The 25,966-nt window shown below is 35.0% G+C and overlaps 1 protein-coding gene and 1 non-coding gene across 2 annotated transcripts in view; both read left to right on the top strand.

The window, feature by feature from the left end:
* The window catches only part of DNAI4 (dynein axonemal intermediate chain 4), an 81,250-nt gene that overhangs the window by 6,028 nt on the left and 49,256 nt on the right, over positions 1 to 25,966 (top strand). Inside the window, 4 exon segments of the mRNA XM_069479183.1 lie at positions 4,517 to 4,688; positions 21,188 to 21,372; positions 22,849 to 22,961; positions 24,178 to 24,331. Of these exon segments, the coding sequence (XP_069335284.1) occupies positions 4,517 to 4,688; positions 21,188 to 21,372; positions 22,849 to 22,961; positions 24,178 to 24,331 (624 nt within the window).
* LOC138391185 (small Cajal body-specific RNA 15) lies at positions 13,131 to 13,253 on the top strand. The gene has a single exon (XR_011234798.1). It is a non-coding gene; the product is annotated as a small Cajal body-specific RNA 15 (non-coding RNA).

The raw sequence follows: 25,966 nt of genomic DNA, 5'->3' as shown, positions 1-25,966 counted from the left end.
GGACATGCTGAGTTTCAGTCAGTGATGTCAAGTAGGCAGGTGGATATATAGAGAAGAGATCTAGTTAGAGATATATTTGGGAATCATTTTCACATAGATAGCATTTAAACCTTGCATTAGATGAGTTCACTAGGGTCTGAATGTAGATAGAAAAGAGAAGTTCAAGGATGAACGTCACAGAAAAGGTAGGAGGAAAACCAGGTAAAAGAAGTGTCCTGCAATCCAAGTTTGAAAAATAAAAGTCAAAGAGTAAAGAATGAACAGCTGAATCAAATGCTGATGATAAGTAAGATGAGATGATTGAAATGACTAGTATATTTAGTATTGTGGAGATGATCGGACCTTGATAATAATCCTTTTGATGGAATGAGCAGAACAAAAACCTCATCAGGGTAGGTTTAAGAGAGCATATATACAAGGGTTGTCTAGAAAGAATCCAGCCATTGTCAATATAATTTTTCATATTACATGGCTGGATACTTTCCAGACAGCCTTTATATATAGAGAGAGGTGGAGACTGGAAAGAATTAATATAGAAAATTTTTCCCAAGGAGTTGCTGTAAAGGAAACATGAATGATTGATAGCTGGAGAGATAGATGTAGTCAAGAGAAGTTTTTTGTTTATTTAAGATGACAATAAAGATAAAAAAAAAAAGATGAGAGAAATAACAGCACGTTTACATGCTGAAGGGAATAATCCTGTAGACAGAAAAAAAACTTATGATACAAGAAAGAGAATTGCTAGAGCAATATCCTTGAATAGGCAAAAAAGGAATGGAATCTAGTGCACATGCAGAGGGATTGACCTAAACTGGAACAATAGATAATTCATCCAGAATAACAGGAAAGAAAAAGAGAATATAGGAACAGATACAGGCAGGTAGGTGCATAGATGTGACAGTGCGAGTATGTGGAAGTTACTAGATTACTTCAGTTTTCTCATTTAATCAGCTGAAAGTAAAAATGTGAGAGGGGGTGTTCATATTTGAGGAAAGAGAAGGTATAAAATAGTGGCCTTAAAGAGTATAGTAAAAAATGAACCAAGAATATACAGATTGCTAGCACGTTAAAGACCCAGATTAAGTTAATGGTCCATAATTTAAAGAGACCTGTCATCATGGTTGGGTATTTTTTTTTTTTTTCAGTTTCATTTAGCTGCACAGGTTGAGTTAAAATATAGTATATTAATACAAAATTTGAGATATAGTAAGTCCAATAGACCAGGAAATTATTGCCATTGAAAAAATAGTTTATTACCCAAGTGTCAGAGGAGGGACGTACCACACCATAGGGGACCTCCCAGGGCAGCACTGAGATCTGTCAAGAGGCAGATGGATGGGGGGAAGGGGATGGTGAGCAAAAGCCTTTATTGTGGTTTCCAGCAGAAGGAATGGATAAAGCAGGGTAAACAGGTTTAGGATTAGCTGCTCTGAATAATTTCAGTGGATCTGGGGCACAGGGGTTTTCCCTATTGGTTTGGCATTTGGCCATGGGGTGATTAGGGCAGGTGTGGTGGCACGGAGTATGAGAGCTGGATAAAAGAGGTTGCTGGGGATGTGGACTCTGGATTGGTTGATTTATATTTGAAAAGTGCACCCCTGGGAGAAGGACTGCTCCTGAGGAAAGGGGTTGGGGCAAGATGAGAAGCGGGAGGCCAAGGCCAGGTAACTTGGGTATATTATCAGATTGTCTAGAACAAGGCAGATCTGGCCAATGCATGTAGGCCAGTTGTTAAAGCATCAAGTTTACAGAAGCTAGAAACATGTTTAATACATGGGTGCAGGTTCAAAGTAAGAGGATAAATGGAATTAACTACAAGTTTGGTTTTGCCAGCAAGTCCAGTAAAATAAAAGAAGGAGAGGGGGTGAGAATATAAGTGAAGAGTGATTATAAATAATTAACTATCAATTAAAATACTTAACCTCAAGAGGAAAGAGATGGCATGAAAGGGATAGGTAAGGAAATAAAACATGGTAGAATCAAGGGCCCGAAGGTTATATTAGGGTTGCAGGATAATTGAAGCTGGGGTTTAAGAGGGTGTATAAACTGGAAAAATTGGAAGTGGTGGTTGACCTTGCTAAAGGCAAAGCCAAAGTATATGACCATGGGAGTAAGTGGCTGAAGTAGCAAGGTGGGTAAAATCATTTGTGTGAGAAGATTTCAAGGAGCTAAGAGGCCAAGGTTGTTAAAGGATTACCTTCATGGATATTTACATACTCAAGAATTATGCCAGAAGTGGTATTAGAGAGGGAGCCAGTGGTTCAGGATATAAAAATCTTCAGAGGATGGAAGAAGGGAAATGGTAATGAAGGAAAACTGCCATAAGAAAGTGGAATATTTATGGTCATTGAACCCATGGAATTTACTTAGGTATTGTATATATAGTGAGAAATCAGATAACTAGGGTTTGAGCCTAAGTGTAATCTGTAAAAGAGGAACCTAACACAGGCAAATGGAATGAGAGGAATGGATTTTGTAAGGATAGTAGGGCAATATGTCAAGGAGGAAGAAAATAAGAGAGTTGAAGGTAATGGCAAAGGGTGATGCAACTGGTAAATTGTAGATTCAGGATTTAATAGAGAAAGAAGAGAAATAAAAAATGTACTGATTATTTGATAGAAAATGGAAAAGTCAGGTGATTAGAGATTTCAAGGAGTTTGAAGAGTAGGAGACAGTGGTGTTACAGAAACCAATTTGAGAAGTCAATTTTAAGAAGGGGGAATGGTCAACTGTCAGATGCTACAAAAATAAGTAGTGAAAAGAGACCCTTGGATTCAACAATTTGAAGGACTAGGTGATTTTAATGAAAGGAGTCTCTATACAGTAGAAGAGAAGAAAGTGAGCTAGATTATAGTTAATGGAGCAAATAAGAAGGGTAAGGAAGTAGGCAGTATTATTGACTAATATTTTAAGAAGTTAGACTGAAAGGAAAGAGAGATACAGTAATAGGTAGAGGACGACATAGTTAAAGGAAGGATTTTTAAGTTGAGGAGGTAAATGGGGCATAATTGTATGCCCACGGGAGAAGACAGAAGGAAATATGATAAAGGAGACCTGGAATTACTGATGGAGAAGAGTCTCCGAGAAAGCAGTAAGAGACAGATTTCAAAGTGCAGACAAAAAATTACTTTTAGATAAGAATGGGAACGCTTTTACTCAAAAAGGAAAAGAGAGATAAGGATGGACTGAGATGAGTTTATAGCAGGTAGAAGAATAATTTAAAGAAAGTAGAAAAATAATTTGAAGGAGTTTTTACATGATGATACTTTATTTTCTAGAAATGTCGGGAGTAAAATCCTTTAGAGATGGAAGGGAGGAAGATAGGGTAGGATACTTTAAAAGAATGTAAATTTTAAACAGTACACAAATGGAATTCATTTACTTATCTATTAAAAAATTTCGTGCCTGTGATATACTAAGCACTGTGTTGGATACTAGGAATCCAGCAATGAACAAGACAAAGTTCCTGCCCTAAACATTCTCACATTCTGTAGAGGAGCAGGCAACAATAAACAACATGTCAAGTTGAGATAAGTGCTATGAAGAAAAATAAATATGGAAACTAAATTAATTGTTGCCATTTAAAAACATTTATTCTTGTCTGATCTTTTGTGATTTCAAAAGTAAAAGTATTATTAAAAATGATTTCTTGGAAAGCATATTTCTTTTTTATAATCTAAAGGAAAATCATCCTCATTTTATAGAAGTCCACATTACAGAGTACTAAAAGGAATAAGATGATAAAGTAGGTCCTTATCTTAAGGAGTTTACAGAGTAAATCCAAAAGCAAAGTATTTTGACCATAACTTCCTGTTAAAAATCATCATGTAATTTGTCCAAGCAGGAACATGATATTCTTTCTCAAGTTTTATTGACTGAATGATTGATTGATTGATTTTGTAGAGATGGGGCACTCACTGTGTTGCTCAAGCTGGTCTTGGAACTCCTGGCTTCAAGTGATCCTCTCACCTCTGCCTCCCAAAGTATTAGGATTACATGCATAACCCACCATACCCAGCTACTCAGGTTTTATTAATCATGTTTAAATCTGCCTGTGTAACTGCACTGTACACTCATTTGTGCTTACCATGTGCCAGGTACCTCCTAACCATAATACATAAATTATTTAATCGTCATAACAATCTCTGAGTTAGGTACTATTATTACCTCCCCCTTGACAAACAAAGAAACTAAGACCCAGAAGAGTCAGTGTAGACTTTGGATCTGACTGTCTGGGTTCAAATCTCAACTATAGTAGTAATGTTTTCCCTTAAGCCTCTGTGACTTTATGTAAAATAATATTAATAACAACGTCTTAGAGTTGTGAGGGAAATGACATAATATATGCAAACTCTTTAGAATTATGCTTATACATAATAAGATCTCAAGTAGCTATTTCTTGTTACATGTTTAGATTGTTCACATGTTTCTGTAGGAAATTCTGGTTTTTTATCATTTGTTGATTTTTCTTTTCAATCCTGAATCCTCTGTACTATACTTTCTTTTTCTCATATAGGGGCAGCACACAATTAAGGAAGTCCATTAGCATTATTGGTCCAGCAAAACCAACTGCAGTGAAAGGATATATTGGTGCAAATCAAAGCCGAATGGTTACATCAAAAACCATGGTTATTGTACCTGAATTGAAAACAGAAAAAATGAATATTCCCAGTATAAAGACAATACAGGTAATAGTCTTTAGAATTCTGGGTTTATCTGAAATGACACTATGAAAAATTTGATTGGAATAAAAGAAAATATGCTGCTTTCAAATAATTACTCATAATTTTGAAATACTGATTTTGTTAGCGTTTTTACCATATAACATTCCTTACAACATAATATTGGCAGTTTGCTCCTATAACTAGTTTTTGATAAGAAGAATATTGGAATGGAATGAGAAAAATCTACTCATGACTTTAAGAACTAGTTGCTTGTGGTATTAATTATAGCTATTAATCATGCACTACAGCTATCATCCACTCTTCTCAGCAGTGTGCTCTTGAAAATATCACAAAATTGTCATCAAGTCTGTTAATTTGTCTCATTATAAAACTTATAGCTAAGGATTGACTCTTTTAAACTTTTAATTGAAATATTACATATATACAGAAAAGCATATAATACATAACTTTGAATGGGTTAGGCTTTTTTTTTTTTTTTTTTTTTTTTTGAGACAGAGTCTCACTTTGTTGCCCGGGCTAGAGTGAGTGCCATGGCGTCAGCCTAGCTCACAGCAACCTCAAACTCCTGGGCTCAAGCGATCCTACTGCCTCAGCCTCCCGAGTAGCTAGGACTACAGGCATGCGCCACCATGCCTGGCTAATTTTTTCTATATATATTTTAGTTGTCCATATAATTTCTTTCTGTTTTTAGTAGAGACGGGGTCTCACTCTTGCTCAGGCTGGTCTCGAACTCCTGACCTTGAGCGATCCACTCGCCTCGGCCTCCCAGAGTGCTAGGATTACAGGCGTGAGCCACCGCGCCCGGCCGGGTTAGGCTTTTTTTAGATAGGACCTTAAAAGCACAGTCCATAAAAGATAAAATTGGTAAATTGGGCTTCATCAAAATCAAAACTTTTGCCTTTGAAAGACACTGCTAACAGAATGAAAAGTGACACACTGGAAAAAATTATTTACAAAGCATATTCTGATAAAGTACTTGTAACTAAAATGTGTAAACAACCCTCAAGACAATGTTAAGACTACCCAATTTTAAAAAACAAGCAAAATACTTGAAAAACGCTTTACTAGAGTAGATATACACATAGTATATGAACATATGAAAAGATGATCAGTATTAGTCATTAAGGAAATGCAAATTAAAACCATGAAATACCTATTAGAATGGCTAAAAATTATAAAAAGACTGACCATACCAAATGTTGACAAGTATGTGGAGGAACTAAAATCTCTTCATACATTGCTGGTACACATGAAAAATAGAAAACAAATTTGGCAAGTTATTAAACATATATCTACTATATCATCCATGTGTGCCACTTCTAGGTATTTGCTGAGAGAAAAGAAAATATATGTTTATACGAACAGTAGTAAATGAATGTTCATAGCAACTTTATTTATAATGGCCCAAAAGTAAAACAACTCAAATGTAATTTTAGTAAACCCATACTATGTATGTATTTGCACATATAATACATAATATATATATTTTTTTCAATGATGAAAGACTGAAAGCTTTTCCTCTAAGATCAGGAATAAGAGAAGGATGCCTGCTTCCACCACTTCTCTTCAGAATACTAGTGAAAGTCCTAGCCAAGGCAATTAGGCAAGAAAAAGACATAAAAGACATCCAAATTGGAAAAGAAGAAATAAAATTATCTCTTTTCACATATGACATGATTTTATATGTGGAAAACTGTCAAGATTACACACACACACAAACTGTTAGAACTAATAAATGAATTCAGCAAAGTTGTGGGATAGAAAATCAACACACAAAAATCAGTTGCATTTCTAACAATGAACAGTCCAAAAAGGAAATTAACAAAAAGATTAGGAATAAACTTAATCAAGGATGCCAGAGATTTGTACACTGAAAACTATAAAACATTACTGAAAGAAAAGAAAGAGGACACCACTAAATGGAAAGACATTTCTTGTTCATGGATTGAAAGACTTAATATTATTAAGATGTCTTTACTACTCAAAGTGATCTACAGATTCAATGCAATCCCTACCCAAATCCCAATGATATTTTTTTCAGAAATAGAAACACCCATACTAAAATTCATATGAAATATCAAGAAACCCAAATAGCCAAAACAATCTTGAACAAGAACAAAGTTGGAAATCTCATACTTCCTGATTTCAAAACGTATTATAAATCTATAGTAATCAAAAGAACGTGGTACTGAAATAAAGACAGACATATAGTATAGACCAATGGAATAGAATAGAGAGCCCAGAAATAAACCCTCAGGTATATGGTCAAATTTGACAAGAATGCCAAGACTATGCAATGGAGAAAGAAGAGTCTTGCCAACAAATGGTGCTGGAACAGCTGGATATCCCCATGTAAAGAAATGAAGTTTGACCCTTACACCATATACAAAAATGAACTCAAAATGGATCAAAAACCTAAAAATAAGAGCTAAATCTATAAAAATCTTAGAAGAAAACATAGGGAAAAAGCTTTATGACATTGGATTTGGCAATAATTTCTTGTGTATGGCACCAAAAGCACTTGTAGCAAAAGAAAAAAACAGATATACTGGACTACGTGAAAATTAGTTCATCAAAAGAAAATCAATGTAGTGAAAAGGCAACTCAGGACACAACCCAAATTTCCATCAGTATATGAGTAGATTAATAAAATATGGTATATGTATACCATGCAGTATTATTCTGGCACACAAAAACAATGGTGAATCAATAAGTTTTGTAACAACCTGGATGGAACTGGAGACCATCCTCCTAAGTGAAGTATCACCAAAATGGAAAAACAAACATCACATGTGCTCACTGTTAAATTGGAACTAAATGATCAACACTCTTGTGTTCACATGCTAGTAAAAGTCAACAGAAATCAAGCAAGTGGGGGGTGGGGAGGGGATGGGTAAATTCACATTTAACGGATATGATGCACACTATCTGGGTGATAGACACACTTATAACTTTGACTCAAACTGTACAAAAGTAATTTATGTAATCAAAACATTTCTAACCCCATAATATTCTGAAATTAAAAAAAAAGATAACCCACAAAATGGGAGAAAATATTTGCAAATCATATATCTGATAAGGGGTTAATATACAGGATTTATGAAGAACTCCAACAAATCAACAACAGCAGAAAACAGCCAAGTTAAAAGATGGGCAAAGGACTTGAATAGGTATTTCTCCAAAAAAGATACAAATAGCCAACAAATACATGAAAAGACACTCAACATCACTAGTCATTAGGGAAGTGCAGATCAAAACCACAGTGAGATGCCACTTCATACACATTATGATGGCTACTATTTAAAAAATAAAAAAACAAGTGTTGGTGAGGATGTGGAGAAACTGAAACCATTGTGTGCTATTGGTGGGATTATAAAATGGTGTAGCCACTATGAAAAACAATATTGTCTTCCTCAAAAACTTAAAAATAGAATTACCATATGATCTAGGAATTCCGCTTTTGGGATTATATTCAAAAGACTTGAAAACTGAGTTTCAAGCAGATGTTTGTACAACTGTCTTCATGGCAGCATTATGCACAATAGCTAAAAGGTAAAAGCAACTGAAATGTCCAAGAGATGAATGTGATACAGGAGGTGTCCCAATGAAGGGAAGAAAGCCCCCTGAACTCACCAGCTGGGTTCTTGGCTTCATGCTGGAATGACCTCAAGAGTAAGCCAACTAGCTAGCTACAGGAAAGTTTCACTGAGACAGAGACAGACAACAGATCCTACTCCACAGAGTAGGGGTCCTTTCTCGAGCAGGAAGGGGACACCTTACGGGGCAATGGTAACATTTTTAAATGTTCAGAAACCGTGTTGGGACCAGCATTGTCTTTAGGTCAGGCCATAAAGGTTAATCTAAACTGCTGTCACAGAAAGGTAAGCACAGTTTGTAAAGTATCTGGCTTAGTAATTCATCCATCCTCAGGTGGTCCCGGACTCATGACTTGCTGGTAACTTCCTTGTTCATGGTGGCTAGGAGACTGGTAGTGACCAAAATGACTGTACTCAGCCTCTCTTGACCTTCCTTTTTGGCCTTATCGCTACATTAAACAGATAAAAAAAAATGTGGTAGACACATACAATGCAATATTATTAAGCCTTAAAAAGGAAGGAAATTCCCACACATGTTATCTCATGGATGAACCTTGAAGACATCACATTAAGTGAAATAAGACAGTTACAAAAGGACAAATACTGTATGATTCCACTTACATGAAGGATTAATACCTAAAGTAGACAGATTCATAGATACAGAAAGTATATGGTAGTTGCCAGGAATTCGGGGGAAGGGGTAAAGAGGAATTGTTTAATGGGTACAGTTTTGCAAGATGAAAAGAGTTCTGCAGATGGATGGTGATGATGGTTGTAGAACAATGTGCATATACTTAATGCCACTGAACTGTACACTTAAAAAATACTTAAGGTGATAAATTTTAGGTTATGAGTAGCTTACCACAATTTTTAAAAAAAAGATAATTAGAGCAACTGGCAACATGATAGCATTAAGAACTTCAATGACCCATTTCCCAGTGAAATTGGTTAAAATTCTTTTTAAAAAACAAGTATTTAATTCCTCTGGAAATTAACCTAAGGACAAAAAGCAAATAACCATCCATTCAAGAGAATCTATGAAAATTCAGTAAGGAAGGTAAGAGTCTATGGCATTTGAGCCAAGACCACCTTAGCCTTCACCTCTCCTAGCTCAGTGAGGCGGAGACTCCACTCCAGACTACTTTCATCCAGGAACGTAAGTCTCAGCCCTCACTCAGCTCCCACACAGAAGTATTTTCCCTGGAGCAGGACTTCAGTGTTTATCATCCTTCCCCCAGCTGCTCATTGCTGAGGGTAAGGCCCAGATAAGTATGGTTGAGAGATGAGGTCTCCCTTCTTCCCAGGCTCTGCTGGTGAGCTCTACCTTGGCTCTGGCACACATTAGGAATACTGAGGCTTTCCTCTGGCTCATGAGGCAGTGATTTCATGCCTAGAGAAGCAAACTGAGAAAACCCTAGGCTACTACCCCCTCCCTCCACCTAGCAGTCAATGTCTAGAGTGCAAGGTTGTCACGCAGAGAGGAACTTGTCATTTTCTCCAGCCTGAACACCAGAGACCTGGTGCAGAGATTTTGCCTGGGGGAAGAGGCAGGCTGTAAAACAGATAGCTCCTAATGTTTTTCCAGAGCAACCAACTTCATTTACAACAGATTGGTAGAGAAGTTTAACACTTGAGTACCCTCAAAAATAATGTAGGTTGTGATAAAGGCAACTGGGAGGAGATTCATGGATCTAATGAAGATACAGCCTAGGTTATAATCTGGCTAGTTTATGGTCCCTGGAATCTGGCAGTCAGAACAAACACTGACCTCAGGCAGTATTCCCCGGAAGGAGCAGAAACTTGATTGGTTTAGTTGGTGGAGAATTTATGCCCTAATGCATTGTTAAAAATAATAGAGCAATTAGCTGGCAACTAGTGGAGTTTAACAGCTGGGTATAGACAGGGAAAGAGTGGAGCAGAGCCTTACTAGTACCACTGTCATCCAAGGGTGGCCATGGGCATACCCAAAGCTGCACCTTACTGAGGAGCAACATCAGGTGGTCAAGACTGTGGGTGGGGTGGGGCATATTAGTTTCCTAGGGCTGCCTTAACAAAGTAACAAACTCTGTAACTTAAAACAATAGAAATTTATTGTCTCACAGCAAGGCCATGCTCTCTTTGCTAGGGAAGGATTTGTTCCATGCTTCCTAGCTTCTGGTAGCCCTGGGCCTTCCTTGGCTTATAGAGGCATCACTCCAATCTCCCATCATCACATTACATTCTCCCCCAAGTGTCTTCCTTCTGTGTGTCTGTGCCCAAATTTACACTTTTTATAAGGACACCAGTCATACTGGATTAGGGCCCACCATAATTATCTCAGCTTGGTTAAATCTGCAAAACCTTGATTTCCAGATACTGTACTGTAAAGTCACATTTTCAGGTACTGGGGATTAGGACTTCAACATGTCTTCTTTTAGTAGATATAGTTCAATCTATAACAGTGATATAGACCTCACCAAAATAATCCAGCCAATCACTAAACAAATAAACAAGCATATGATGATAACAAACTCTGGATAGGAGAGAGGAACCAGTACTCAGAGTTGCTACAATATATTATCTAAAATCTCTCATTTCCAACAAAAATTTAAAGGGTATCCAAAGAAACAGGAAAGTATGATCCACAGACAAGAAAAAAAGCAGACAACAGAAACTGCCTGTGAAAGGGACCAGATGTCAGATTTAACAGAGATATTTCAAAGCAGCTATAATAAATTTGTTCACAGAATTAAAGTAAACCATGATTTAAAAAGTAAAGGAAGATACGATGACAATGTCACATCAAATAGAGACTATCAATAAAGATATAGAAATTACAAAAAAATGAAGTGGAAACCTTGGAATTAATACAATCATGGGAAATTTAAAAATCCACTAGAGGAGCTCAGCAGTAGTTTTAACAGGTGGCAGAAAGAATTAGCAAACTTGAATATAGAGGAAAGTGTATGTAAGCCAAAGAAGAGAGGAAAAAGAGAATGAAGAAAAATGAATAGGACCTCAGAAAAATGTGGAACTCCCTCAAATACAGCAGCATACACATAAGGGGAGAGGAGAGGAGACAGAAAGTAAAAGAAAAAATATTCAAAGAAATAATGCCTGAAGACATCTAAATTTATTGAAAAAAAACCTATACATCTGCAAAGCTCAACAAACTCCAAATAAAGTGAGTGCAGATTGACTCACAGACATGTCATAGTAAACATGCTGAAAGTCAGAGACAAGGAGAAAATCTTGAAAGCAGCAAGAGAAAAACAGTATGTCACTTACAAGGGAACCCCTGTAAGATTAATGATTGACTTTTTAGTAGAAACAAGGCCAGAAGGCAGAGGGATAATATATTTGAAGTGCTCAAAGAAAAAACTTTCCATTAGAATCTTATATCCAGAAAAATGATCTTTCAATAATGAAGGTGAAATAGTTTCCTAGGTGAACAAAACCTGCAAGAATTTATTGCTAGCTAGACCGTCCTTGAAAGAAATACTAAAGGAATTTTCTCATGTTGAAAGCAAGTAACTCCAGATGGTAATTCATCTCCACACAAAGAACACAAGACACCTACATGCAAATGTTCATTGCAGCACAATTCACAATGCAAAGGTGTGGAATCAACCCAAATGCCCACCAATTCATGAGTGTATTAACAAAATGTGGTATATATATACCGTGGAATACTACTCAGCCATGAAGAGAGATGACTTAATACCTTTTGCAGCAATTTGGATCGAAGTGGAGACCATTATCTTAAGTGAAGTGTCTAAAGAATGGAAAAACAAATGCCACATGTATTCATTATTAAATTGGAACTAACTGATGAGCACACATGTGCATAGAGAGAAGCAAATCTCAAAGGAAATCAAGCAGGGGGGAGGGGAGTGGAGGGGAAGGGCAAAAACCTACCTAATGGATACAATGAACACTAGGTGACAAGCACCAATAAAAGTCATGTAATGATAACACTATTACTGCATTTTCCTTTTATTCTCTTAACTAAATTGAAGGCAATTGTATAAAATAATATGTATATAATGTATTGTACCAATGAAATATAGAAGTGTAATATATGTATAATATTAATATATTTGCCAATAACAGCACAGAGGAGATGGATGGGAGCAAAGCTGTAATGGGCTAATAAAATGATGATAGATGGCAAATAAGTGTTATAATTATAACACTATTTTTATATTTGCAATGTGAATAGATGTAAGGTACATAAAAATAATACCACAAAAATTGGATGAAGAGAATAGAGCTATGTAGAAGTAATGTTTCAATTAAGGTAGTATAAATCCAGACATGATTTTGATATAATTTATATGGTAAGCTTTAGAGTAACCACTTAAAAATCTTAAAAATATAGAGAAAAAAGTTATTAATGAAATTAAAATGCTACAGTAGAAAATATTCACAAATATTAATAATGTACGATTATAATGGTGGTATGTAAATAATAAAAAAGTCAAAGAAGAAATCAAAAAGAAAATAACAAAATATTCTGAGATGATAGATAATCGAGATACAACATACCAAAGCTTATGGGATGTAGCTAAAGCAGTGCTTAAAGGAAAATTTATAGACATAAATGCCAACTTTATAAAGAAGAAAGATCTCAAGTCAATAACCTTCTTACATAAGAAAATGATAAAAGAAGAGAAAATAGCATAAAGTAAGCAGAGGAAGGAAATGATAAATATTGGGATGGAAATTAGTGAAATATTGAATAGAAAAACAATGGAGAAAATCAAAATCTGGTTCTTTAAAAAGATCAGTAAAATTGACAAACCTTTAGCTAGTCTGACCAAGAGAAAAAAGAAGATTCAAATTACTAGAATCAGAAATAAAAGAGAATTTGGAGACTAAGAATATAGAGTCCTTGAAGTCAAGCTGACTCTGCTTTTAGCCTCCTAAATGAAAAGCTAGATAGAACAGGTCTTATTTGTAAAATAAATTCAAGACCTACTTACCAACGGTGGGGGGAAAAACAAAGTAAAAGAGAGTATGTTAGTATTGACAGAAATAAAAAGGATTATAAAGGACTACTATAAACAATTGTATGCCAACAAATTAGATAACTTACATGAAATAGACACATTCCTAGCAAGGTACAAACTACCTGAGGAACTGACTCTAGAAGAAATAAACAATCTAAATACACCTATAACAAGTGAAGAGATTAAATCAGTAATAAAGACAAAAACAAAACAAAAAACTACCCACAAGGAGAAGCCCATGCTCAGGTGGCTTCACTGTTGTATTCTACCAAATTCTTCACAAACTTGCTTAAGAAATAGAAGAGCAGGAAACACTTCACAACTTGTTCCATAATGCCAGTATTACAATGATACCAAAACCAGACAAAAACTTCACAAGAAATTACAGACCAAAATCTCTTATCAATGTGGGCATAAAAATCCTTTCCATAAAGGAAGGAAGAAGTAAAACTATATTTGCAGATGACATGTTGTTATATATAAAAACTTCTAGAGAATCCATTAAAAAACTATTAGAACTAACATGAGTTTTGTAAGGTTGCTAGATACGTGATCAATATACAAATAAATTGTATTTGTATGTTTGTGCAATGAACAGTTTGAAATTAAATTAAGAAAATGATTTATTTCACTATTGCATCAAAAACAATAAAATACTTAGGAATAAATTTAATAAAAGAAGCACAAAATATGTACTCTCAAAACTACAAAACATTTTTGAAAGAAATTAAAGAAGATCTAATTAAATGGGAAAGTATCTCATATTTATGGATCAGAAGACTTACCATGTTAAGATGGTGATACTCCCCAAACTGATCTGCGTATTTAACACAATTATTGTCAGAATCCCAGCTGACTTCGTTCTAAAAACTGACAACTGATACTAAAATTCATATGGAATTTCAGTGGACCCAAAATAGCAAAAATAATCCTGAAAAATAAGAACAAATTAGGAGGACCTATACTTCCCAATTTCAGAGTTTACTACAAAACAATAGTAGTCAAATATAATAGTATTGGCGCAAAGATAGACATATATATAGATCAACAGGATAGAATTGAGAGTTCAGAAATAAACTCATGTCTGATTTTAACTGATCATATTTTTTATAAGGATGCCAATAACATTTAATTTGTTCAATATATGATAGTGGGACAACTGGATAGCCACATATGAAAGAATGATGTTAGACCCTTACCTCATATCATATAAATAAGCCAACTCAAAATGTATCCAAGACTTAGATTTAAGAGCTAAAACTATAAAACTCTTAGCAGAAAAATAGGGGTAAATTTTCATGACCTTGGATTTGCCAAAGGCTTCTTAGATATGACACTAAGAGCATGAGTAACAAAAGAAAAAATACATACATTTGGCTTTATTAAAATTAAAAACTTTTTTGCATCAAAAATATTAAAAAGTGAAAAGGCAATCCATAAATATAATAAAATATTTATAAATCATATATCTGATAAGAGATTTGTATCTGTAATATATAAAGAACTCTTAAAATTACTTAGGAAAGGCAAATAACAAATATTGAGCATACAATCCGAATGCTCATTTCTCCAAAAAAGGTATAGAAATAGTCACAAAGCCACATGAAAACATGCTGGACATTATTAGTCATCAGAGAAATATAAATCAAACCCACAATGTGATATCTGCTTCATACCCACTGAGATGACTAGAATCAAAAAGTCACACTTTGGGAGGTCCACATGGGAGGATTGCTTGAGGTCAGGAGTTCAAAACCAGCCCGATCAAGAGTGAGCCCCTGTCTCTACAAAAAATAGAAAAATAAGCCAGGCGTAGTGGTGTATGCCTGTAGTACCTGCTACTTAGGGGGCTGAGGAAGGAGGATCTCATGAGCCCAGGGGTTTGCAGTTGCAATGAGCTATGAAGATGCCACTGCACTGTAGCCAGGGCAACTGAGCAAGACCCTATCTCAAAAAAAAAAAAAGAAAGATGACAAGTGTTGACAAGGATGTGAAGAAATCAGAATCCTTATACACTGTTGATGGGAATGTAAAATTGACCACTTTGTAAAACAGTTTGGAAGTTCCTCAAAGGGTTAAATAAAGTGTTACTATGTGAACCACCAGTTCCACTCCTACGTATGTATACCCAAGTGAAGTTAAGATATATTTCCACACAGAAAGATATACACAAATATTTATAGTAGCACTATTCATAATAGCCAAAAGGTAGCAACAACCCAAATGTCCATCAATGGAAAAATGTCTAAAGAAAATATGCATCTATACAATATAATATTATCCAATCATATAAAGGAATGAAGTACACTGATGAATGTGACAACATGGATGAATCTTGAAAACATTATGCTAAGTGAGACAAGCCAGTCACAAAATACTGCATAGTATATGACTCCACTCATGTGAAAGTCCAGTACAGGGAAGTTTATAGAGGTATGAAGTGTATTAGTGGTGGCCTAGGCTGGGAGGGGAGATGGGGTTAGGGGATTCTCTTAGTCTGTTTTCTGTTTCTATAACTGAATACCTGAGACTAGGTAATTTATAAATAAAAAAAATATGTTTGCTACAGTTCTGGAGGTTAGGAAGTCCAGGGTTGTGGGGCTACATTTGGTGAGGGCCTTCTTGCTAGCAGGGGACTCTGCAGAGTCCTGAGGTGGTGCAGAGCATCACATGGTGAATGAGCTCACAAGAGATGGAGCAACTGGCTTTTATAACAGACCCCTCTTGTAATAACTAATCTGTTTCCTCAGTAACCCATTAATCCATGAATGGATAAATCCATTTATGAGGGCAAAGCCCTCATGATCCAATCACCTCCCCAAAGTCCTGGCCTCTCAACACTATTGCATTGGGGACGAAGGCTCCAACACAACTTTTAGGAATACATTCAAACCATAACATTCTTCCCTTGGCCCCCAAATTCATGTACTTCTCAGATCTACAACACGTTGATTCCATCCCAGTAGCCCCAAAGTCTTAACTCATTCCAGCATCAACCCAAAAGTCCAGAGTCTCATCTGGGAAATCAAAACAAGTTATCTGCCTCCAAGATACAATGGTGGGATAGGCATAGGGTATCTGTTCTCATTCTAAAAAGGAGAAATGGGCCAAGATAAAGGAATAATAGGCCCCAAGCAAGTCTGAAACTCAATAGGGCAGACATTAGACCTTAAAGCTGGAGAATAATATCTTATGACTCCATGTGCTGCTTTCTGGACACACTCATGCAGGGATTAGACTCCAAGGCATCAGGCATCCCTGCCTTCAAGGCTTTGCTGGGCTCAGCCTGCACTTCAGCTCTTCCAGGCTGGCTTTGCAAGTTGGTATCTTTAACAGTTAAGGGGTTTCTCAGTGGTGGTCCTGCTCCCACATCTCCACTAGGCATTGCCCTGGTAGGGGCTTTCTGCATTGGTTCTACCCTGTAACAAGTCTCTGCCTGGACTCCCAGGATGTCTGATACATCCTTTGGAAATGAGGTGGAGGCCACCATACTTTCTGCGAACATGCAGAATTAGCACCAATGGATGCTTTCAAGATTTATGGCTTGTGTAGAGTGTCATTTGAGGCCGGTTGAGCCACAGCTAGAATGATTGAATAACTCTTTGCCAGAATTTGGGGAGCAAAGACCTGAGGTGGCTTTGGGCAGCAAGCTCTTGGAGGGTACCCAGAGCCTGTCACCTGAAACTATTCTGCCCTTCTAGGTCTCTGGGCCTGTGTTGGGATGGTCCACTTGAAAGATCTCTGCCTTTGGCATCTTTCTTCCACTGTCCTCATGATCCACTCTATCTGTATTAATCTCCTTGGCAAATTGTTACTAGCCACAGCCTTGGTTTCATCTCCCAAATATACCTTTTTATTCATTATATGGCCAGGCTGAGAGATTTCCAACTTTCTATTTTTCTTCTGATTATAAATTCTGTCTTTACTTCATCTGTTTGCTCCCAAATCTCACTGTAAGCAGCAAAAGTAACCATGCAGCATCTTTAATGCTTTGCTGCTTAGATATTTCTTCTGCCAGATATCCTAGTGCATCACTCTTAAGTTTTGCCTTCCATAAATTTGGCCAAGTTCTTTACTAGTTTATAACCAAGGTGGCATTTACTCTAGTTTCCAAAAAGATATTTCTCATTTCTGTCTGACATCTCATCAGAATAGCCCTTGCTATCCGTATCTCTACCAGTTTTCAACCACTTAAGTAATTAAGAAGATTCAGACTTCCCCATCTTCTGAGCCCTTACCAGAATCATCCTTAATACTCCATTTATGTCAATATAAGCTTTTCCTAGAATGCTCCTCCAAGTTCTTCCAGCCTCTACTCGTTGCTCAGTTCTAAAGCCACTTCCACATTTTCAGGTATTTATTATTAACAACAGCCCCACTTCTTGGCACCAATTTTCTTAGTTTTTTTCTATTGCTATAACTGAATACTGGAGACTGGGTAATTTATAAAGAACATAATTTTACTTCTTACAGTCCTAGAGCCTGGGAAGTCCGGGTTCTAAGGGCCACATCTATGAGGGTCTTCTTGCTCATGGGGACTCTTGTGCAGAGTTCTGAACTGGCGCAGGGTATCACATGGTGAGGGGCTTCACGAAAGATGGAGAAACTGGCTTTTATAACAGACTGTTCTTGTAATAACTTACCCACTCCCTAGATAACCCATTAATTCCAAGAATGGATTAATCCATTCATGAAGACAGAACTCTCAGTACTGAATCAACTCTCAAAGGTGGTAGCTGTCAACACTACTGCATTGGGGATCACATTTCCAACACATGAGCTTTGGGAGCATACATTTGAACCACAGCAGGGGTCATGGTTAAAGGGTACAGGGCATTTTCTTGAAGTGTAAAAGATTTCTAAAATTAATTGTGGTGATAGTTGTACATATCTGTGAATATACTAAACACGACTGAGTTGTACACTTCAAAATCTATTTAAAAAGTTAATTCATATATATTACATGTAATTTTACTCCAATTTGAATGTTGAAAATTTAGGTATAATGGAAAAATTATTTAAAAAAATTAAACTTTACCAAAAGGGACAAACAACAATTGAAAACTAGAAACTATTAAATACGTTTATATGAATAATTTTAAAACTTTCCGTCAAAGATAATTCCAGGCCTAGATGGCTTCACTTGAGATGTATGCCAAACATTTATGGATGAAAACACAACACAAAAAGTAAGTATACTCCAAAACTCATTTTATGAGGCCAGTATTACATTGATATTAAAACCTAAATGCAACAGTATGAGAGAGAAACATCATAAGCCAATCTTGCAAACATAGATAAATCCTCAATAAAACATTAGCCAACAAAATTCAATAACAACAAAAAGGCGTAATACATCTTGAGGAAGTTGGGTTTATACCAAGAAATCAAGATTGGTTTACCATTTAAAAATCCATAGTGTAACTTACCACATTAACAGCTTAAAGGGAAAAAAAGCATGTGATATTCTTGATACAGACAGGAAATATCTGATAAGATTTAATACTTATTTATGATTAATAAAAATTCTTATGAAATTGGGAATCAAAAGAAACTTTCTTCATCTTATTTAGGCTATCTGTAAAACTCTATAATAGTGATCATATCAAATGGTGAAGCATTTCTAAAAAGGGTCCTACTTCCATCCAGCATTCTTGGAAGTCTTAGTTCAAATTGGCAAGGAAATCCAGGCATGGTGGTGTGTACCTGTAGTCCCAGATATTTGTGAAGCTGAGGTGAGCGGATGTCTGGAGCCCAGGAGTTCAAGGCTGCAGCGAGCTATGATCATGCCACTGCACTCTAGCCTGAGAGACAGAGAGAGACCCCATCTCTAAAACAAAAACAATAAAAGAGAAAGAAAGAAAGAAAGAAAGGTATAAGAATGGAAAGGAAGAAACAAAACATTGAATATTTGTAGATGAGTCAATTATCTAAGTAACTCAAAATCACCTACTCATAAATTATTAAGTTATGGAGTATTTTGCAAGCTTACTGGATATCAAATCAAAAAAGAAAAAGCAATTGAATATTTGTATATTATACTAACAACAAATAGTTCAAAAATAAGATTTTTTTAAGAAGCCTCTTCTCAGAAGAAAACATTAGACATTTTTAATGATATCATTTATAATAGCACTAACATTTATCAAGTACTGTGGAAAAATATAACAAAATATGCACATACTAATATTTTTAAAACTATAAAATTTTATTAGGAGACATTAAAGAAGACCCAAACAAAAGAAGAGAGGTAGACCATGATCATGCCTAGAAAGAGTCAATATTTTAAGCATAGAAATTATCCCAAATTTTGACTTATGGATTCCATGCAATTTTAATCAAAATCTCAAAATTTTTTCATCTTTTTTTCCAAAAACTTGTCAAGATAAATGTAAAATTTATATGAAAATGTTAAAGGCTAAAAATAGCCAACACACTCTTGCATAAAAACTTAGTGGAAGCACTTGCTCTCCTAAATACCAAGCTTAATAAAATGTATGATATTAGCAAAGGGATAGACGGAGAGCCTTCAAATGACCCGAGCATGTATAAACACAGGTTTTACAATAAATGTGCACTTCAGAGTAATAGGGAAAAGACAGGATTTTTAAAAACTCTTGTTCAGACAATTGGGTATTCTTATGAAATAAAAATATATTGGCTTTCTTTCTCATATTATATACAAAATTCAATTCCAGGTATATTCTAGACCTAAGTATGAAAAACAACATATATAAAAATACCTTCATGACTTTGGGACTGGGAATTTTTTTAAATGAGACAATTAAAGCACAAACCATAAAGAAAAACATGACAAATTTGACTACATTAAGAATAAGAGCTTATATTAATCCAATATACCATGAAGAAAATGAAGCCACTGAGTGAAAGAAGAAATTTGCAACCCATACAACTGAAGGGACTCATATTCAGAATATTTAATGAACTATATTATCAATAAGAAAAAGGTCCCCCCAACAAAGTGTGCAAAGGACTTGAATGGCAAATTTTCTCCTCCAGAAGGAAATTGCAATGGGAATAAGTATATGGAAAGGATTTCAACTTTATTATAATAATATCACTATTTTCCACCTCCTCATTTTGTTCCACTGGAAGGTCTTCAGAGGCAATAATATGCACAAAGCTGTCATCTCCTAGAAAACAATGCCTTCTTTTGGAATAACCCCTGAAGAATGTTCCTAAAGCTGTTTTACAATTAACTTTTTTTTTATAAGTAAAAGGAGTGCACTCTAAAAAATAATAAAAAGCATAGTATAGTAAATACATAAGCCAGTAACACTGTCATGTATTATCAGGTATTAGGTACTGCACATAATTGTATGTGCTATACTTTTATATTACTGGCAGTGCAGTAGGTTTGTTTATACCAGCATCACCACAAATATGTGAGTAATGCATTGTGTTACATCATTGTAATGACTAGGATGTCACTAGGTGGTAGGAATTTTTCAGCTCCATTATAATGTGGGACCTCCATTGTATATGTGATCTGTTGTTGACTGAATAATTTTGCAGTTGACTGTAAACCAAAATTAGATAATAACTGGGGAAATGTTTATTAATAAAATGTAAAGTGAAAAATAGTGACTTTTTAAAAAAAAGCCTATAGTACAATATTAAATATACCAAATATTAGCAATCTGGATGAATTATCTACCTTTCTGCTTTTCCTGAAGTTAATATATATTACATATAAGTAAAACATGAATAAGATTTTAAGAAACTGTGTGCCTAGTTAAGCATAAAATTTTATATCATCCAATGTTTCATGTTTATCCTATTGTAGGAACATTATACTTTTCTTTTTTCTACTGTACTTATTTCTGTTTTTTAGGACCTGTTATTTAGAAACCTAATCTTTAGTTATCTCATTTTAAATAATCATTTTCTACAGGTATTTGATGCAAATGGAGTTGATGTTACTCCTCGACCTCTTTACCATCCAGATCCACATAGTGGTACAACAAAGCCAAATAAACTCTTGACATCACAAGAAGGATCACTTGGTTCAGAATTTATAGCTTCCTATAGCCTTTATCAGAATACAATGAATCCTAGTATGTTAGGGCAGTTTACAAGGTAAAGTATACTGTTCTATAGTTCTTTTTTGTATCATATATATTCTTTCCATTTAAATTGCATATATGAAACATAGATATCAGTTGTCTCCAGTCCTCCAGCTTGAATCTATCATCCTATTATGTCACCTCTGCATTCCTTTCATGTTTTAATTAGATGCAGAACTCTTCATGTCTTAAGAGTTCCCGTACACTCAGAACAAAACTTTTGTGAAAACTATATATATTTTACTCAAGATTTCCGGAGAAACCAAAATATGGTACTAACATCACATACAGTTAATTGTAAATTCTCATTAGACGTTTTTCTTCAGCTTCTTTTGTGCTGCATTTTATGGAAAGAGGTGGCTTTCCTTTTTTCACCTATTCTCCCATGATAATTTCTGTTCTGTTAGGGTTTGATTTCTTTCTTATTTTATAATACAGAGCAATTATATTCTGCTCTAGAGGCTGCCTCCAAATGTGCATACAAAAAACATGCGCTTTTCCAGTGAAATTAAAGATACTCCAATAAACTTGACATAATCTTTTGGTGGGCATTTGCGACTATAAATAGGGGGAAAAAAGCATGTAATATGATGGAGTAATGTTAAGTTCATTTGTTTAAGGAAATTATTTTTTGATTCTTCCATTGATTTCATGCTGAATATATATATTTTTAAATGAAATCTTAAGAGAGGACCTTTATGAAATTGAATAAATCACATTTTTAAGATGAAATTTGAACAATGAAGAGAAGCCAGGTGAAAAATGAAAGGAAAAGTATTCTAGGCTAAGGCTCTGAAGTAAGAGAGCTCTGTTAAGATTGAGAAGCTGGGAAAACAAAGGTAAATGAAGAGTGATAATGAAGGTGAAGAGGTTAGGTAGGGTGAATTTTGTATTTTGGTACTAAATGTGTTGGGAATTCATTGAAAGACTTAAAGCATATGTTTGATGTGTCTTTCCTCTGAAAAATATTTTAAATAACTTTTTAATTTAATGAACATTAGAAATAAACTGTTTAAAATGTAATTTTTTTGTTTGTTTGTTTTGTTTTGAGACAGAGTCTCACTCTGTTGCCGGAATAGAGTGCCATGGCATCAGCCTAGCTCACAGCAAACTCAAACTCCTGGGCTCAAGCAATCCTTCTGCCTCAGCCTCCCGAGTAGCTGGGACTACAGGCATGCGCCACCATGCCCAGCTAATTTTTTCTATATATTTTTAGTTGTCCAGCTAATTTCTTTCTATTTTTAGTAGAGACGGGGTCTTGCTCTTGCTCAGGCTGGTCTGGAATTCCTGAGCTCAAACGATCCGCCCACCTCGGCCTCCCAGAGTGCTAGGATTACAAGCGTGAGCCACCGCGCCCAGCCTAAAAATTAATTTCAATCTATTTTACTTATTATAGTATATTTGATTTCTACATCTGATAATGTTCTAATTTATATATTTAATTACCCATAAGGACTTCTAAATAAATAAGTAATATTGATTATTAAAGGTCAGTTTTAGGAAGCAGTACAATTTCTAAGTCAAGTGTATCGACAACTGAATCAATAGCAGAAGACATAGAAGAACCATCTTTTAAGCGAGAAAGATTGACTAGTTTTACAGGTAATGAAAATACACTTGCTCATTTCAGTAACAGTCCATTATTTATTTAGTCAATATGCTTATTATTTATTTGTTGGGTACTTGAAATAAAAGAAGTATGGTAATGATTTCCAAATGCTGACTTGTGGAATAGCTAGCTACATGAGAATTACCAGGGGAATATGTCTCTATTTTTTCCTTAAGTTCCCAAGGTGATGTTTTTGAACTATAAGCCTAAGGAATTATTGGCTATGTGCTAGTGCTCAATTTCTAACTTGGGAGACAAATAATTCTGATACATTTGTGATCAGTTCCATAATGATATATGTGGAATATGATGGGAGCACTTAGAAAGGAATGATTAACTCCATTGAGGTGGGGGAAAAAAGGCTTCACAGAGAACATTATTGACTTTTGAATTGGGTTTTTAAAGATGATTAGTCATTTGTCAGGAGAACAAATAGGGGAAGCCCAATCCAGGCAGAGAGTAAAATATGAGGTAATACAAAGGATTATGAAAATGAAGATATGAGAATGAGGAAATAATAGATGATCAAAAGTTCTGGAAGAAAGGATTACTTACTTGAGGGATACTTACTTTGGAGTGCAATAAGGATGTCTTTTTCTCTGAAATGATGAGTGATTGGTGAAGATATTGATAAGGTTGGAAAAGTGGTGCTTTATGGACTCTACTTTTGGTGTTGGGAGATGTAACAGAAATGCTTCTGACAGCAAATAACAGAATACACAACTAACGTGAACTTAAACAGATATTTATTTTTCTCACAATAAAAGAAGAGACAGACAGCTTTTGTCTTTGACTTTTTTTGGCTCAATTTTATCAGAATTTTGATTGGCAGTTCTGCTACTCTTTTTCCCAAAGCCTTTTCTTCTTGCCTCACGGTCTCAAAGTATCTTCCCCAGCTCTGGGCATTTTATCCACATTAAAGGCAGAAAGAAGAAGAAAGGCAGTAGCACCAGTCACATCTCTCTCATTTATCGGGAAAGTAAAAAAATTTCCTGGAAGCCTTTCCCCTTCCTTTGTATTTCTGCTTTCATCTCATTGGCCAGAACTGTGTCACATGGCCACCTTTAGCTTCAAGAGAGGCTGGGAAAGCGAAATAGCTGATTTCCCAACCTCTATTAATGGAAAGAGGCAAGGGAAGGGAGAAGGGTAAGGAATAAAAACTTAAACAGATAGCAACTAGTAAATGATTTTTATTGTCATGTATTTTAGATTTACGAGTTACGAAGGCAACAGCTGAAAAAATAACAAAAGAAGACCTGGAGCAGAATATAGAGATAATACTCACAGAGACAGAAACACTGAGATTTTTTGACTTGCCAACAGTCATGGTCTCTGTAGAAGCTGAAGAAGCTGAGAAAGTAGTGTATGTATGGTTCAGTTGTCTACATAGCTTCTGTAATTCAAATGCTAAACCAGGAGTTCTTATCCTTGTTTCTGTAAAGGGTCCTTGGGGATTCCTGGATATATTGGGGGAGGGTATGTTCCCAAAGAAATTATAAGTAAAGATATATAAGTGTCTTGTGAAATTATATGGAAAGTGCTTTATGTTGTATGTAAATTTTTCTAAAGGAATAACCCATAGCTTTACCATATATTTTAAATAATTAGGTGAATTTCCAAGCCAAATAATAAAAGAAGCTTTTAAGTCTCTATATAGGTTTTAGTTATTTTTTATACATATATAACTTATTTTCCATTTAAAAAGAACTGACATTTTATGTTTAAAACTTAAGAAGAGAAAATATGGGGAAATAAATGAATTTACTATGTTGGAACAGGTTTTTATTTTTCTTTATTAATGAATATAAATAGATTATTAGTTTTGGCCTCATATGTTTTGACTCTCTGTTGTTAGGCACATACACATTAAGGATTGTTATGTTTTCTTCTTTTTTTTTAATGAAACTATAAAATATGAGAATGTTGTTTCGTTGGAGAATTGAGCTCTTTATCATTTTGTAACAGCCCTCTTTATCCCTGGATAATTTTTCATGCTCTGAAGTCTGCTCTGTCTAAAATTAATATAGCTACTATAAATAGATTATTAATAGTTATTCAGATTATTTTGCCTCAAATATTGTTTGAGTACGATTCATAGTAGTAAAGAATCTATCACTAAAATAATTTTAAGATATTATCCCTTAAAATATAAAATATTATAAAAGTTATTTGGATTATAAAATATAGTACAATTAGATTGAGAATAGCATACTTTTAAACACTCATGAGAAGTAAGGGAAAGCTCCTAGGACTCACCCCTCCAAAAAAGGAAAGAAAAAAACAAGAAAGGGATAGATAACCGATTTGAAATCAGAGAGAGAGGGAAGCTGAGGACAAATGTTAATATTAGCACATGGATCTGGAGCCCAGTGGTAAGTCTTGGGTTTCTCCCATAAAATTAAGAAAGCTGAAAGAGAGATTCTTGTATTAAGCCAAGACCCTCAAAAAGAGCTTAATTATCTCAGTTGGTCTTAGGTCAGTAGGGTCTTCTGGCTACTGTAAGAAGCAAACACAAATCTCTGGAGGAAAGCATACACCATTTAGGCTTTTAAGATTTCCTCAGATTGAATTTGGTAAAAATACACCAAACCATTGAAGAAGCAAGTGATTATGGATAAGAATAAACAGAAATAATAAACCCTAGCTCTAGATCCTGAGGACTATAGATATTTATATTATCAGATATAGAGTATAAAATATGTGTGAAATGTTTAAACAAATAAGAGACAGAGTTAAAACATGATTAACATTAAGAAATTATCAAAATCATGACTCACATTTAGAAAAATATCTAAAAAACTTTAAAGTATGTTCATATAATTGTTGAAGATAAAGAGTAAACATTGATTTAAACATTATATTAGACGTAATTGAATGGAGATTTAGTGAATTAGAAAATACATCTGAGTAAATTATACCAAATCAAGCTTGGAGAGAAATGAGATATTAAATATGAAAGAGAAGTTTAAAAATGTTGACAATAGAATAATGGTCTAAC

This window comes from Eulemur rufifrons, chromosome 8 (assembly GCF_041146395.1).
Source record: "Eulemur rufifrons isolate Redbay chromosome 8, OSU_ERuf_1, whole genome shotgun sequence".
In the NCBI taxonomy this organism is placed as follows: domain Eukaryota; kingdom Metazoa; phylum Chordata; class Mammalia; order Primates; family Lemuridae; genus Eulemur; species Eulemur rufifrons.
The sequence above is the reverse complement of the archived record's forward strand: the minus strand, read 5'-3'. Positions and strand labels throughout refer to the sequence as shown.